We start from the raw sequence: 13,701 nt of genomic DNA, 5'->3' as shown, positions 1-13,701 counted from the left end.
CTCTGCAGGTAGACTGATCAGTGCCCAGCACCTAGGACAGAGCCTCTAAGGTCCAAGGGTGGGAGGAAAAGATCCAGGATTACAATGCCGCGAGGTCAGGGGTGTGAGTCACAGGTCCCAGGGGGGCGCACCTGGTGATCATTTCCTTCTCCTTGTTGGAGGCGTGGCCACCACTGCCCAGCACTTTGGCTGGTGTGGACAGGAAATAGAGGCAGTGGTTGGTGAAGTACTGGTTGATCAAAGGCAGCAGGATCTGGGGGCGTGGGGAAGAGACGAAGGGGATTGGGTGAAGAGAGAGGAGAGCCCACCAGTCCCCAGCCTCCTCCAGCTTCTGAGCCCGCCTCTCACCTTGGCAAAGAATTTAATCTCCTGTTCGTGAGGGGACTTTTCCACTCGTCCACTGCTGACCACAGCCTCTGGTGGGGGAAGGCAAATAGGGGCCATGGTGGCTTCAAGGCTAGGGAACTCAGGGTTTTCTGAGGGGGCAGAGTTGGGATATGATAGGAGATTGCCTCCTGGTATGAAGTCACTTGTATTGGCTTTGACGTAAACCTCTCTCCCCTATCTTTCATCTGATCCCCCTAACTCCTTGATCAAACCCTTCCTGAGGCTGAAAATGGGGAGGAGGACAAACTGGGATGGGGTAAGGCCATGGAACATCGCCCTCCTCACCAATCACAAGTCCTTTTCTTTCTGAACTTCAATATCTGGCACTGAGTAGATGTGGAATGAATGAATGAAACAAGATGTCAATGTAGACAGATTAGATTCAACTTTAAAGTGGAAATCTGTTTCAGTCATCATCATCATCGTAGTGACGGTAATAATTCATATTATTAAACTAATAGTACTGTTAAAATAATAATAATAATAAAAAATAAGGCTCCAATTACTAAACACTTGCTATGTCCCCTGGCACTGTGAGAAATGTTCTTGCACAATCTCCTCCCAACCTGGAGGCCTGTATACTTGGTCCTTCATTCCCACTTTACAGATGAGGAAATTGAGGTGAAATAGCTCACTCCAGGTCACTCAGCAAATAAGTGACAGAACTGTAGCTGGTTATGGTGAACAGAATCCCCCTTTCACAGATGAGCAAACTGAGGTTCAGGTAGGAGAGGGAATTGCCAGGAGGCTGTGCAGCATGGAGGTCTGGCTCACGTGGGATTTGGGGTGAGATGTATGAGTGAATCCTGCTGGGCCACTCACTCACCTGAAGGGAATTTGGGGGTTCCTGGGTGGCTCTTAAGGGGAATGCTGGGGCTCTCTAGGGGAAGCAGAAAGGGGTCATAGGGGCCCCAGCTGTGATTCTTAGTGATATATAAGAGGCATCTGTGGGGCATCCCAACAGCCTCAGCCTTCAAAATAGATCCAGAATCTGCCCAGTTCTCACTCTCTTCTGCTCCTGCCCCCCTCAGTCTGCTCCCACAGGCAGCCAGAGGGAGCCTGTGAACACCCAAGGCAGATCAGGGCCCTCTCCTGCTTAGAATGCTCCTGTGGCACCATCTCACTCACAGCAAAAAGCCACAGTCCTCACCATGGCCTGCAAAGCCCGTCATGATCTGCCTGTCACTGACCCCATTTCCTCTCACTCTTCCCCTCTGTCACTCTGCTTCAGCCACATGGGCCTCCTGATACGCACATCAGCGACCTCTGCACTGGTTGTTCCTCTCCCTAAAATACTCTCCCCAGATGACCACACAGCTCTCTCCCCAGCTTCCTGGAATACTCTATTTATTTATTTGACCGCACAGCAGGGCACGTGGGATCTTAGTTCCCCGACCAGGGATCAAACCCATGACCCCTGCAGTGGAAGTGCAGCATCTGAACCACTGGACCGCCAAGAAGTCCTGGAACACTCCGTTTAAAATTACAACCGGCCCACACTCCCAACCCTCTTTAGCTAGCTCTAGTGTGTTCCTCTTCCCACAACACTAATCGCTTTCTGACACACTCGGTGATCTCCTTTAGCTAGCTCTAGTGTGTTCCTCTTCCCACAACACTAATCGCTTTCTGACACACTCAGCGATCTCCTTATTTCCGACTTTAAATGGCTGAATCCACCACAGGAATGTGAGTTGCAGGACGACAGGGATCTTTGTCTTCTTGTTCACTGTCTTATTGTCAACCCCTAGAACAATGTCTGGCACAATGATTAGATGAGGGGAGGAAGGAGAAATGAATGAACTGGGTGCCTTTGTGAAACTGCAGCTAGGGCCGGGACGGGGAGGGAATTCTCCGTACCCAGATGGGCGATAAACTCCTGAGAAATGTCCATCCAGCGGAGCAACTGCTGCAGGAAGCCGAAGGCGAACCGTTTCTCAATGGAAGACGTGTCCAGTTCCATGTCCTTAAGGCCCCTGCGTGCAGGCAGAACGAGAGGTCAGCCCAGACGCAGAGCCGCCGTGTTTCCCGCCTCTTTCCAGTTCGGCCTGGACACCCCCAGGCCCTGCCTCCGCTTTCCAGGCCCCACCCTTCTTAGGCTCCTCCCCTCTCTGGCCCCGCCTCTGCTCCCAGGCCCCTCCCCCATCATCTTCCTCTCTCTGTCTCCGCCTCCGCTACCTAGGACTCACCTATCCCAGCTTTTGCCGGGGTTCCGCCCACTTTCCCTACCCCTCCCGGGCCAGCCTTCCAGCCCGCTTGCCTGGTGACTGCGTAGCCGTTCATCTGCAGGAACTTCAGCAGCTCCTGGGCCTTCTCTCTATCTCGTGCCTTCTCCTTGGCCGTGAGCGTGTCGTAGGGAACCAGCAGGGGGTGGGTCCCACCACCTGGGGCAGCAAAGACCAGAAATCAGGGGAGTGGGGGGGACCCAGGCCGCTCATTGAAGTGGTTCCTGAAGTTCAGGGTGTGCATAATTATAGTAATAAAGACAGAGATAAGAATAACCAAACATTGCTTTCAGAGGCTCCTCACATCCTCACCACAGCCCATAAGGAGTAAATGCTGTGATTATCCCCATTGTAGAGACACAGAAACGAAGGTTCAGTGGGGTGAAAGCAACTGTTCAAAGACACAACTCTAACCCAGGCCCTTATGACTCCGGAGCCTGTGACTAGGGGACTACGGCGAAGGGGAGTCTGTGCGGCGTGGGGTGGGTGCCTCACCCTTGGCTTCCAGCTCCTGTTTCTTCTTCCGTCCCCATGTGTTGTGGTAATTTTCCGCCAGTTGTTCTGCCATGGCCTGGGAGAGGATGCAAAGGGTCAAAGCCCACATTCAGAGGATGTCTTCCTCTCCCAACAGACACCTCCAGTCCCCGAATAAAGGATCAGAAGACTCACCTGCAGCTCCCGGGACAGGGTAACTCCGGTGAGGTCGGGGGGCTGGGGGCTGTAGCCTTCCCGTGGATCATAGGTCTGGGGAGACAAGGGAAAGATGGACGGACTAGCAGGAAGCCCAGCCCCCAAGCCAATTTATCCCCCCTACCTGGCCCTACACCCCTCCTCTGTGCCCTCTCCTTAAGTCCCTGTCTCTAAGCCACCCTCCTCTCTTCTGCCCTTTGCAGTTCTTCAGACCCATGCCCTCTCCCTTCCCAGATCTCTCAGCCTTCTCCTGCACCCCCTCCAGGCCTTCCCCCTTCTGCTGACCCCACCTTTTTCCCGTGGCCCTTATCCCCCTCTCGACCCCACCTCCTGCCTGGCCCCACCCTCTCCCGGCCCTGCCCCTTATTCCAGCCGCTCACCACCCCCTCATGACCCCGCCCCCTGTCCCAGCCCCGCCTCCACCTGGGCACTTTGGGATATCTTCCGGGTTTTTTTCTTCTCCGTCTTCTCCTCCTCACCCTCCCTGGCTTTCTCTATCGTCCATTCCCAGGCAATCATGGCCTTCAAGGACTCCTTGATGGGCCAGCGGTAAATCTCTTTGTCCTGGGGTGGACAGGAAGGAGTGGAGTTGGTGGAAGGGGGTGAGAGGGAGGTGGAGGTAGGAGCCCCTGGCTCAGCCTCACTGGCCTCCAGTGTCCCAAAAGGGGAAAGCCCTGACCATGTGGCTAGGAAGTGGTCCAGTCTGAATTCAATCCAGGTGTCTTACCTGTTCTGTAACAGAGCTTCCCAAACTCTCATTATCCCCTTTTATACGTGAGACTCAGAGAAGTTAAGTTGTATGGTCAAGGAATCAAACCCAGTCTCTCCAACTCTAAGAGAAGGGACACTAGGAGTCTGGGGTCTAGGGGAGGCAGCCAAGTTTGAGGGAAGGCAAAGTCCATGGATGGGGAGCCTTAACCCTCAGATCCAGCTAGATCCAAGCCCATGAAGCTGCCTCACCCCTCCCTGATCCCCCAAATTTTGGACCCCCCACCTTGGGCGCCAAGGCTTGGTCACCTTCTCTGAAAACGTCTTGTAGGGCCTCAGCATGGGATGGGTCTTCAGTTCCTCATCTATGTTCTCCCCATAGGACCAGTTGTTCTGGATCTGGAGGTGGAGAGGGGACAGGTGGGGGCAGTGTCACTATGGAGCGGGGCATGGGAGCAGGATGAGGTGTGGACACACACTGAGAGGGAACCCTGGAGGGGCTGAGGGTTCCAGAGGAGGCTGTGAATCCCAGGAAGAGTTATGGGTCTCAGGGAAATCTGGGGCCCTCCGGGAGAATCTGGGTCTGGGGGAAAGCTGGGGTCTTGAGGAAGGCTGGCAGGGGTGGGGGTTCCTGGGGAGGGGAGGACCATGACGCCAACCTTGTCGAAGGCCCACTTCTCGTGTGTGTACTCCGCAAACTTGTTAATGAAGGAGTCCAGCTTCTCTGGGATGATCACACTATTAGTAGGGTGGGGTCAGCAGATGTTAGGGCTGTGGCCCCTCCTTCCACCTCTGAAACCTCTCCTTCTCCCAGCCCCCAGGCCCCCCTCCTGCCCCCAGGCCTCACTTGAGGGTCTCCACAGGCCGAGGATCAAAGTTGCCTTCGGCGTCCACCGTGGCCTTTTTCTCAGCCTTGGATGAATATGAGGCATCCACGTAGTCAGGGGGCAGGGCCCCTGCGATGGCACACAGGCAGGGCATAGCCATGCGGTACAGCTCTGGGTCATATTTCTGGGGAGGTCAGGGCGGTGGCGGGGGGGTCACTGCAGGCCTGATGGAGCCTTCAAATCCTGGAGCACCAGGACTTCAAAATCACCCCTCCAATCATCACCACTCTTTCTTGAGCCCTCAAACATGAAGTATGGTCTCTCTCCCTGAAACCCAAACCTCAGACCCACCTGGACTCTCAAACCACCCCTATGCTACCCCCTCCAAGCCCCCAAACTAGACGCCCATTCCCTCTTCCATAATGTTCAAACCAGAGACCCAACTCATAGATTCTCCTAGATCCAAACCTGCGGAACTGCCTCCCTCCCTGAACCCCCAACTTTGAGGATTTCATTCTGGATCCCTGACTTCGGGCCCCAGACCCTCCAAACAGGCTTCTTTTAGGGCCCTTGGGTGCCCAGACCTTATGGGCCAGAGAGTCAAAGATGCCCCAGAAGAGTTTACGGGTGAGGTGCAGCTCTTCCTCCGAGGTGACCCCATAGTTGGCCCAGCCTGTGGGGAGGCAGTAGTACTTCCAACAACGCTCATAGTGGTTGGTGAGGAGCTGGGTGGGAACAAGAGGGGGACACACAAATGAGGGGGACATAAACAGGTGGCAGGCGAATGAAGGCCCTGGGAGGCCCTGGGGTGGGGGTGGGGGGTGGCAGTGCTTTTAAATTATGAAGGAGGTGTGGATTATGCAAATGATATGCTAATAAAGGGGGAAAGGCATGCATATTGGGAAGTGGTCCTGGACAGTTTATTATGTAAATTTGGCACTCTAATTCAGAGTCAGGATGGGCATTAAATCAGAGCTGGATTTGTCTGGTGTTCTTTATACAAATAAGCATGCAGGTATTAATCCATGGGTAGGGTTATGTGCAAATGGGCATACGGATGAAGTGATCTGTGCTTATGTGAATTAACATGGCAAATAGAAACATAGGCAGCACCCCATGCAAACACGTGGTAGCTGGGAAGAGAGCCTCCACCAGCCAATATGCAAATTTGAAATGGGGGCTGATTTAGATGTATTATGCAAAATAGTTAAAATATCTGAGTTGGGGGTATCTCCTTATGCAAACTAGCATGCAAATGAAAATATAACAGGAGAGACAGTGTGCAAATATTCAGGATAGCTGTGGTACTATTTACTCATATAAACGCAGTCATTTGAATAGTGGAAGGCCGGTGGTCTAAGCATGCAAATAAGCATGCTAATTAGAAAAAGTGGGCCCCACGCAAATATATGCTAATTAAGGTGGGGGTTGGCTCACTGTTATGCGAATTAAACGCTAATTAGGGAGTGTTAGAGGCACCAATGACGCAAAGTGAATGTTAAAGAGGTTTCTATGGGGCCCGCTGCCCGCCCGCGCGTTTTCAGGTTAACTGGCCTAGGCGGTGTGATACAAATGAGCCCCATAGTCCGAGGGCGGAGCAAGCCGGTGGGTGGAGCAAGCTGGTGGGTGGAGCATGGAAATACGCAAGATGAAGAGGGTTTGCCCTCACCTTGAGCGGCATCTTGGCGAACTCGTTAAGGATGGGCACGTCGAACACCAGGCGCCGCAGCAGGTGCTGCAGCATGGACGGGCGGATGTACCTGCGGGGACATGCACGGGGCGGGGTTATCTCACCCTGAGGCCCGCCCCACCCGCAGCCCCGCCCACCAGGGTCCCGCCCCACCTGCAGAGCGCCATCAGGCATTCCTCGATGACGTCGCGCTGCGCCTTGGTGAGCGAGCGGCCGCGGGACAGGCGGTACACCGTGTGAAGCATGGAGTCCACCATGATGGCGCGATGCTCGGTTCCCGCAAAGAGTGGCGCACACTTGGTGATGAGCGGCAGCACCGCCAGGCACAGGTAACGGTTCAGCGCCAGCGCCATCTCCGTGGTGCTGAAAGTGGCCTGGGGCGCAGGGTGGGGACATCAAGCCCTGACACCCGCCCAGGATAACTCTGGGCAAACGACCCGGGCTTCTGATCTTCCCCTGAAACCTGCTTCTCCCAGACTCCACTACCCTTAGTACTTTGGACTATGCAAAATTTCAAATACACGCAAAAGTCCAGGAGCCAATGAATGAACCCTCATTACCCAGATTAGGCTGTTCTGCAGACACCCACCTTCTGCATGCTTTTCCTCTCTACCCTCGCCTTTTTTCCTGTAATATTTCATGCAACCCCCAGCCATATATCATTTTATCCAAAGATACTTCAATATGTATCTCCATTCAGACAAGTATCAATACTTCTATTTAACACTGCATGCTGCCATTATCACACCTCACAGAATTAATGAAATCTCTTAATAATCATGGTCAGCTTTCTCTAATTGTCTCAAAAATGGCTTTGCATTTAGCTGCGATTGTTTGGATCAGGGCCCCAGGAAGAACCCCATACAGTACTTGGCTGACAGGTCTCTCCACCAGCAACTGTTCCTTTTCCTCCGCCCTCCCCCCGCTTTTAAGGCTATTTATTTGCTGAAGAAACTGAGTCATGGGTCCAATGGAATTTCCTACATTTTGGCCTTGGTTGGTCGCTTCCCAGTGGTGTCAGTTAACTTGTTCCTCTGCCCCCTGTATTTCTGATAAACTGGTAGTTACAGATTCAAGTTCCGGGGTTCCCTTTCCCAATAGGCAACAGTCATTTCTCCCATCTTAAGAAGAGCCTTCTCTTGACCAAGTTCACCCAGCCAGCACATCGCCATTTCCCTGCCTCTTCTGTCACCAACTTGTGTAGACTGTCAACACTCGCTGTCTCCAATACCTCACCTCTCAGCCTCTCTCTGAGAGGGGCGCTCTCTCTCTCTCTATTTTTTTTTTTTTTTGGCTGCACCGCATGGCATATGGGCTCTTAGTTCCCTGACCAGGGGGCAAACTTCCACTGCGCCCCCTGCAGTGGGAGCGTGGAGTCTTAACCACTGGACCGCCAGGGAAGTCCTCCCAGGCTCTCCTAAACCCTTTCCCATAAGGCTTTAGCCCCACCACCTCACTGGAACTGCTTCCTCCATTTGGCCAAACCAATGGTGAGTTATCAGTCTTCATCTTAACTTGGCATTGTCACCTTCTATTATTATTGTCCTTGTTGTTGTGCATGGGTCTTTGTATCTCCACGGTGCTGAGCCATCACTGAGAATTCTTTTTTATAACCTGAGGTGTTGGAGATTTCCACCCACCCTTTCCCAGAACTCAGAGTTTTTCTTGGTTTTTGTTTTCTATCTTGATGGTGGGGGAGGGAGGATTATGATATGTACACAAGTTCAGAACAGACAAAAGTGCTGCCACTATTCCCATGACACATCCCACTCTGGAGGCCGGGAGAGTGGCCGGACTGCTCACCGTGTCCAGCGAGGCGGCCGCCCGCATGTCGGGCAGGAAACCCACATCTAGCACATGCAGCAAGAACTCCTGGTTCTCGATGCCGTACACGCGGTCCAGGAAGAGCACCATCGACGCCTTGTGGTCCGGCACAAAGGATGCCGACATCTTTGGCTGTACCAGTGCCCCATCTGTGGGCAGGAGAGCGGGGTCAGGGCTGCCCTTGGGGCCGCTCTGCTTCCTCCCCAGCATCACTCCCTTGCTGAGTCCCGCCCCTCCGCACCTTTGCCCAGGGTGGGGATCTGCAGTGGGAGGCTGATGATGCCCACGAGGTCGTCCAGGGGCACGAGGGAGCGCAGGATGGCGCGGATCCGCAGGGCCTCGCCTTTGCCGGCTTGGATTAGCTGGAGAGGGGAGGTGGGCATGTCATCAGGCACCCCCTGCCCCGTATGGTCATTCCCCCATTCCATCCCTTCCCAACCCACTGGCAGGTAAAGACTCCGTCTTGTGGGGCTAACTCTAGAATTCCCAGCCCTGACCCCTCTGCCTGTGCTTCTCCCTGCAGCCCTGACTACCACTGGCTTTCATTGCCTGATCTCGCGCACTGGACTGAGAGCTCTGTGAGAGCGGGGCCAGGGGCTCTCTCAGCTACTGGTGTGTCCCCAGCATTGCCTAGCCCAGGACCACATGCATAGCAAGAGCTACATCAATGTCGTTGAACGTCTGAATGAAGAGGTTCAAGGTTGGCTGTGCCCGCCCCCCAGCCCAGCCTTCAGGTCTCACATGCATCTCTGGTGCACAGCGTCCCAGCAGGTCGATCAAGGCAGCGTAGAAGGACATGATGGCATGTCCAAGGTGCACCCGGTTTTCCTCGGGGGGCTCCTCCCCGAAGCTGCAGGGGAAGGCGGGTGGTGTGAGGAGGCAGCGAGGGGCTCGGGGAGGGTGGTGGTTCTGTCGAGGAAGGGGCAGGAGACTCACAGCTCACGCCGCCGGTCCCTGCGGACTCCTGGGCCATCCCTCGCGGGGTCCTCGGAGATGCGGATGGCCTCTTCGATGGTGGCGAGCAGCCCCGAGCTGCCCTCGCCCCGCAGGGCAGGCCCGAAGCACTCAGGCTTGCGGATCAGCAGACGCACCACCACGTTGGCATTCTCCTCCACGCTCTCACCTGGCGGCTCGCGGGGTCAGGAGGCCTCATGAGCCACTGCCCAGGGTCCCTCCCTGGACAGCCCCTGACCTGGCACCTCAGGGGTGAACGTCAGGCCCCCGTTGACCTCCAGACCCTGCCCCGCGCCCACTTGGAGGCATCCCTGCCCAGGCCAGGCCTGTGGCCCAGGATGTGGGCCACACCCGAGGGAGGCTTTGGCCAGTGACCCCCAGCCTCCCGCCCTATTACCGCCACCCGTTGCCTCACCGTTGACGAAGACGGCGAAGCGCAGGAAGTCCAGGTAGCGCTCGCCGCCGCAGGGGTTCCAGCCGATGTCTGGGTACCCTTTGGCCAGGAGTATGGGGCAGCTTTGGAGGCCACAGCCTGCCAGGTAGGACACCACCTGGGGGCACAGGAGGCTCAGCCAGAGACTATACCCACACCACCTTCCTCCCCAAGGCTCAAGTCCTTGCCCATCCCTGGAGCTCCGCAATCCAATTTGGATCCCTCAGCAAACAATAACCCTCATCCTCCACCATCATTTCCCACCTGGACCATCGCAGCCACCTCCTCCCTGGGCTCACTGTTCCCTTCAACCCCTAGTCTGTCCCCCACACAGTCAGAGAGACCCCTACTGTCTCACTTAGGGCTAAAGCCAGAGCCCTCGCTGTGGCCCACAGACCCTCCACGCAATCTGCCCTTGTCAACTCCCTGCCCTCACATCCTAGCACTCACCCTGTCTCCCTCTGCTCCAAGCACACTGCTCTCTCTGCTGTTCCTCAGACTCATCAGGTTCACTCCTGCCTCAGGGCCTTTGCACTGGCTGCTTCCCAGCTTGGAATGCTCTTCCCCCTCATGTCCATATGGCCCCCATCTCCTTCAGAGCTTTACCTGAAGGTCACTTTCTCAGTGAGGCTTTCTCTGACCACTTGTGTCTAAACTCAGACACCCTCCCGACACTTGATATTTCTCTCCCTTGCTCACGTTTTCTCTTCCTTAACACTCGTCACTAGCTAATACACCACATATTTTACTTGTTTATTATCCATCCTCCCAACTAGAATGTCAGCTTCACAAGGACAAGGATTTTTGACTCTCAATCACTGTCATACCCCTACTGCCTTGGATGGGTCCTGACACATAGTAGATGCTCAAAAACATTTGTTAAATAAATAATACTATAATGGTAGATAACTGTTAGAGAGTGCTTACTGCTTTGTAAATGCTTTTGTGAGTTAACTTATTTAATCCTCAGAACAACTGTGTGAAATTGTTTCTATTATATTCATTCTACAAATGAGGAGATGGAGGCCTGGAGAATTTAAGCCACTTGTCCAAGGCCACAAAGCAAGAGAGTGGGGCCGGGAGTAGGGGCGGGGAGTTGAATCTAAGTTGCTGAGCTCCAGAGCCCATGCCTTTCACTGCTACACACAGAAGCAGGGAGTACAGAGGGCCAAGAAACGTGCCAAGCCCACGTGGCTGGGGAGGGTGGGTGTGGATTTTCACTCAGCCCTGTGAGCGAGTGACTGGGTCCTGTCCCTTTGCTGCAAATTATTCCCCTTCTGATTCAGTTCTGGACCATGCACAATGGCACCCATAGAGTGGGACCCAAATCAGCAGGTGCCCCAAGGGGCCAGGTATGGGCCAGGCCTTCTCCCTCCACACCTTCTCCAGATCCTGCTCCTGCAACGCCAAGGCCAGCTCGTTGTTGTCGATGACGGAGGCAGCTGCCACATCCAGGGGCGTGGAGCCCTGCATGCCTGTGGGGGTGAGAGGCAGTGAAAATGCTCTTCGGAGGTGCCTAGCTGACTGTCTCACTTTTGCTTGCCTCACCTCCTCCAGGAAGCCCTCCTTGACCACCCCTTTTCCAGCCTGGGTCAGGTGCCTCCTCTGACTGTGCTTCTCCATCCCAGGCCTGACCAGTCCAGGCTGACACTGTCTGGGATGGGTTTGTCTACCCCACTCCACTGTGAACCCCATTTGGGCCAGGGCCAGGGCTGTCTGGGTATCCCCAGCACTGCTCATTACAGGTCCAGATCCAGGGTGAGTTAAGAGTGAGTATTTGTTAAATGACTAAGTGAGCCAGCGGAGAGTGGGGCCAGCCTGGGTGGACCACCACGAGTGGGCTCGGGGTTCCTCACCCAGGCCGATGCCGCTGTTCTCCAGCAGGTAGCTCAGGTGGTCAAACATGGAGCGCTGGTTCTGCCGGCTGATGCGGCAGAAGTAGCAGAGGAAGCGGCAGCAGCTGGTCACCATCTTGGGGAAGCGGATCTCCTGGGCAAGCAGGGTGGGCTGGTGGTCAGTGCCTGCCCTCCGGGGCCCCCTCCCCTGAGCTCCCCGGCCCACGCAGCCCCCTTACCTTGGATTCGCCACCCCCAAGGACATTCACCATGACCTCCATGACTGTCTCATGCATGCCCAGCGCCCGCATCAGGTTCGGGTGTTGGTAGAAGACTTTGTTGTTCATGATGTTCCTGTGGACAGGTAGAGTGCATGGAGGCAAGTCCAGGCAGAGCCTCCAGACCCTTGCAGGAGCCATCACCACCACTGTGGTAAAAGTTAACATTTACTGAACTCCTAGTCTGTGCCCGGCACCGCTCCCTTTACAGATCTGAACTCATTCAATCCTTATGTCCACCCTGGGAGGCGGGAACTAGAATTATCCCTCTCTCACAGACAAGGAAACCAGAGGATCCAAGGTGGGCTCCCCTGGGGCGGAGATCTCTATCATGTTGCATGTTGTAACCCCAAGTGCCTAGAAAGGGCCTGGCACGCAGTAGGTGCTCAATAGATGTTTGCTGAGTGAATGAATGAGGCTCACTTGGCACTGAGTGCTCAAGACTATTGTTATCATTATTATTATTACCGTTATTACCGCTACATGAGCTCACTGAAGCCGCACCACAACTCTTCAAGATAAGCGTGGCTCTTCCCCAGTTTAGAGATGAAGAAACCAAAGTTCAAAGAGGGTAAATCTTGAGCCAAGAGTCACAGGTGAGTAGGAGCTGTTACCCAGGGGTGGGTGGAGAGGTAACGGGGCGGGGGGTGGACATTACCTAGGGAGATGGGCTAGCTGCTGGGAGGAGCACACCCCCCTGAGGATGGGGCAGAAGTGGGGAAGGACACATTATTGCATCCAGACAAGCTTGAGCCGGAAGGTCTCCCCTCCCTTCCCCGGGGACGTGCAGCGTCAGGGGAGGGGCGGGGCCTCACCCAATGCTCTGGATCATGAGGTTTTCCTCCTGGAGGCCCATCTGCACGATGAGCAGGGACCGGATCTGGCCAAGGCACTCAAGCAGGCTCATGGTGTCCTCCACGGAGGAGGGTGAGATAGTATAGGCCCGGGGCAGGGCACGCAGCAGCTCCCCGAGCCCATCGTACTGCCGGTGCAGGAGGCTGAACATGGCCCGTACCAGCTCGGGGCTCTGCACGAAGTCCTCTTGGGCCCAACGCACCACTGTGTGGGACACCAGCTCCTGCAGCGACTCTGGGAAGGGGACACAAGGGTAGGAACACTCTTCCTGGCCAGGGCCTTGAGCGAAAATGGTACAGAGGGCGCCCCTCTTTCCAGAGGGCTTCTCAGTTACTAACCACCCACCCCCCGCCCTCCCCCTGCCAGGAGGGGGCAGATTCTGGCAGATTTTGTTCTGTGGCTCTAGGAGTCTCCCTATCCTCTTCACCCTATACCCAGACCGTAAGTGTCCCCCTAAAAGCTTTAAGAGGAAAAAGCATTTGTATCACTGCAAAGTACCAGAGCATTATTCTGAGCACCTTTGAAAGTGCAAATGGTAATTCCATTTGTTCTGTAAAAACACTGCTGATTTTTCATCATGGGAGACAACAGACACAAAGAAAAACTGTGAAGACTTTGGTGTCATCTGAAAATTATGTCAAAAATGAACTCTTTTATTTTCCCTGGCGATGTCCCCAGGACTCTCCTCTCCTATATCCAGCATCCATTTCTCTCCCTGTCTCTCTTTCTCTCCCAATACTTTTTCTTCCCAGGATTTCTGGGAGAGAAGACAGATGTCTCCTGTGTCTCAGGGTCAGGAGAAACCTTCCTGCACTGGCACTGAATGATGGTGTCAATTCATGACCTGTGACATGTCCTACCTTCCTTCCGTCTGCTCTACACGATCTGGACCCATCACTTCTGACTTCATATTCTGTACCTCTCCTCCGGCTCACTCTGCTCCAGCCACACTGGTCTCTAAACGCACCAAGCATCTTCCTGCCTCAGGGCCTTTGCAC

General features: G+C 54.7%; 1 protein-coding gene across 1 annotated transcript in view; it reads right to left on the bottom strand.

Annotated features, from left to right (window-relative positions):
- RYR1 (ryanodine receptor 1) overlaps positions 1-13,701 on the bottom strand; it is a 107,928-nt gene that overhangs the window by 49,888 nt on the left and 44,339 nt on the right. The window contains exons 39-60 of the mRNA XM_029235932.1: positions 12,664-12,937; positions 11,810-11,924; positions 11,592-11,724; positions 11,116-11,210; positions 9,718-9,853; positions 9,285-9,471; positions 9,090-9,198; positions 8,590-8,710; positions 8,328-8,497; positions 6,678-6,898; positions 6,504-6,594; positions 5,419-5,559; positions 4,855-5,018; positions 4,667-4,745; positions 4,317-4,406; positions 3,723-3,863; positions 3,279-3,353; positions 3,105-3,180; positions 2,645-2,768; positions 2,245-2,360; positions 349-416; positions 132-253 (exon numbers count right to left, since the gene is read on the bottom strand). Coding sequence (XP_029091765.1) covers positions 132-253; positions 349-416; positions 2,245-2,360; positions 2,645-2,768; positions 3,105-3,180; positions 3,279-3,353; positions 3,723-3,863; positions 4,317-4,406; positions 4,667-4,745; positions 4,855-5,018; positions 5,419-5,559; positions 6,504-6,594; positions 6,678-6,898; positions 8,328-8,497; positions 8,590-8,710; positions 9,090-9,198; positions 9,285-9,471; positions 9,718-9,853; positions 11,116-11,210; positions 11,592-11,724; positions 11,810-11,924; positions 12,664-12,937 — 2,848 coding nt within the window. The remainder of the gene's footprint in view (positions 1-131; positions 254-348; positions 417-2,244; positions 2,361-2,644; positions 2,769-3,104; positions 3,181-3,278; positions 3,354-3,722; positions 3,864-4,316; positions 4,407-4,666; positions 4,746-4,854; positions 5,019-5,418; positions 5,560-6,503; positions 6,595-6,677; positions 6,899-8,327; positions 8,498-8,589; positions 8,711-9,089; positions 9,199-9,284; positions 9,472-9,717; positions 9,854-11,115; positions 11,211-11,591; positions 11,725-11,809; positions 11,925-12,663; positions 12,938-13,701) is intronic.

Source organism: Monodon monoceros, unplaced genomic scaffold (assembly GCF_005190385.1).
Source record: "Monodon monoceros isolate NGI ecotype Baffin Bay Population unplaced genomic scaffold, NGI_Narwhal_1 Super_Scaffold_10, whole genome shotgun sequence".
NCBI lineage: Eukaryota > Metazoa > Chordata > Mammalia > Artiodactyla > Monodontidae > Monodon > Monodon monoceros.
Note: the sequence above shows the minus strand (reverse complement) of the source record. Positions and strands in the feature narration are given on the sequence as shown.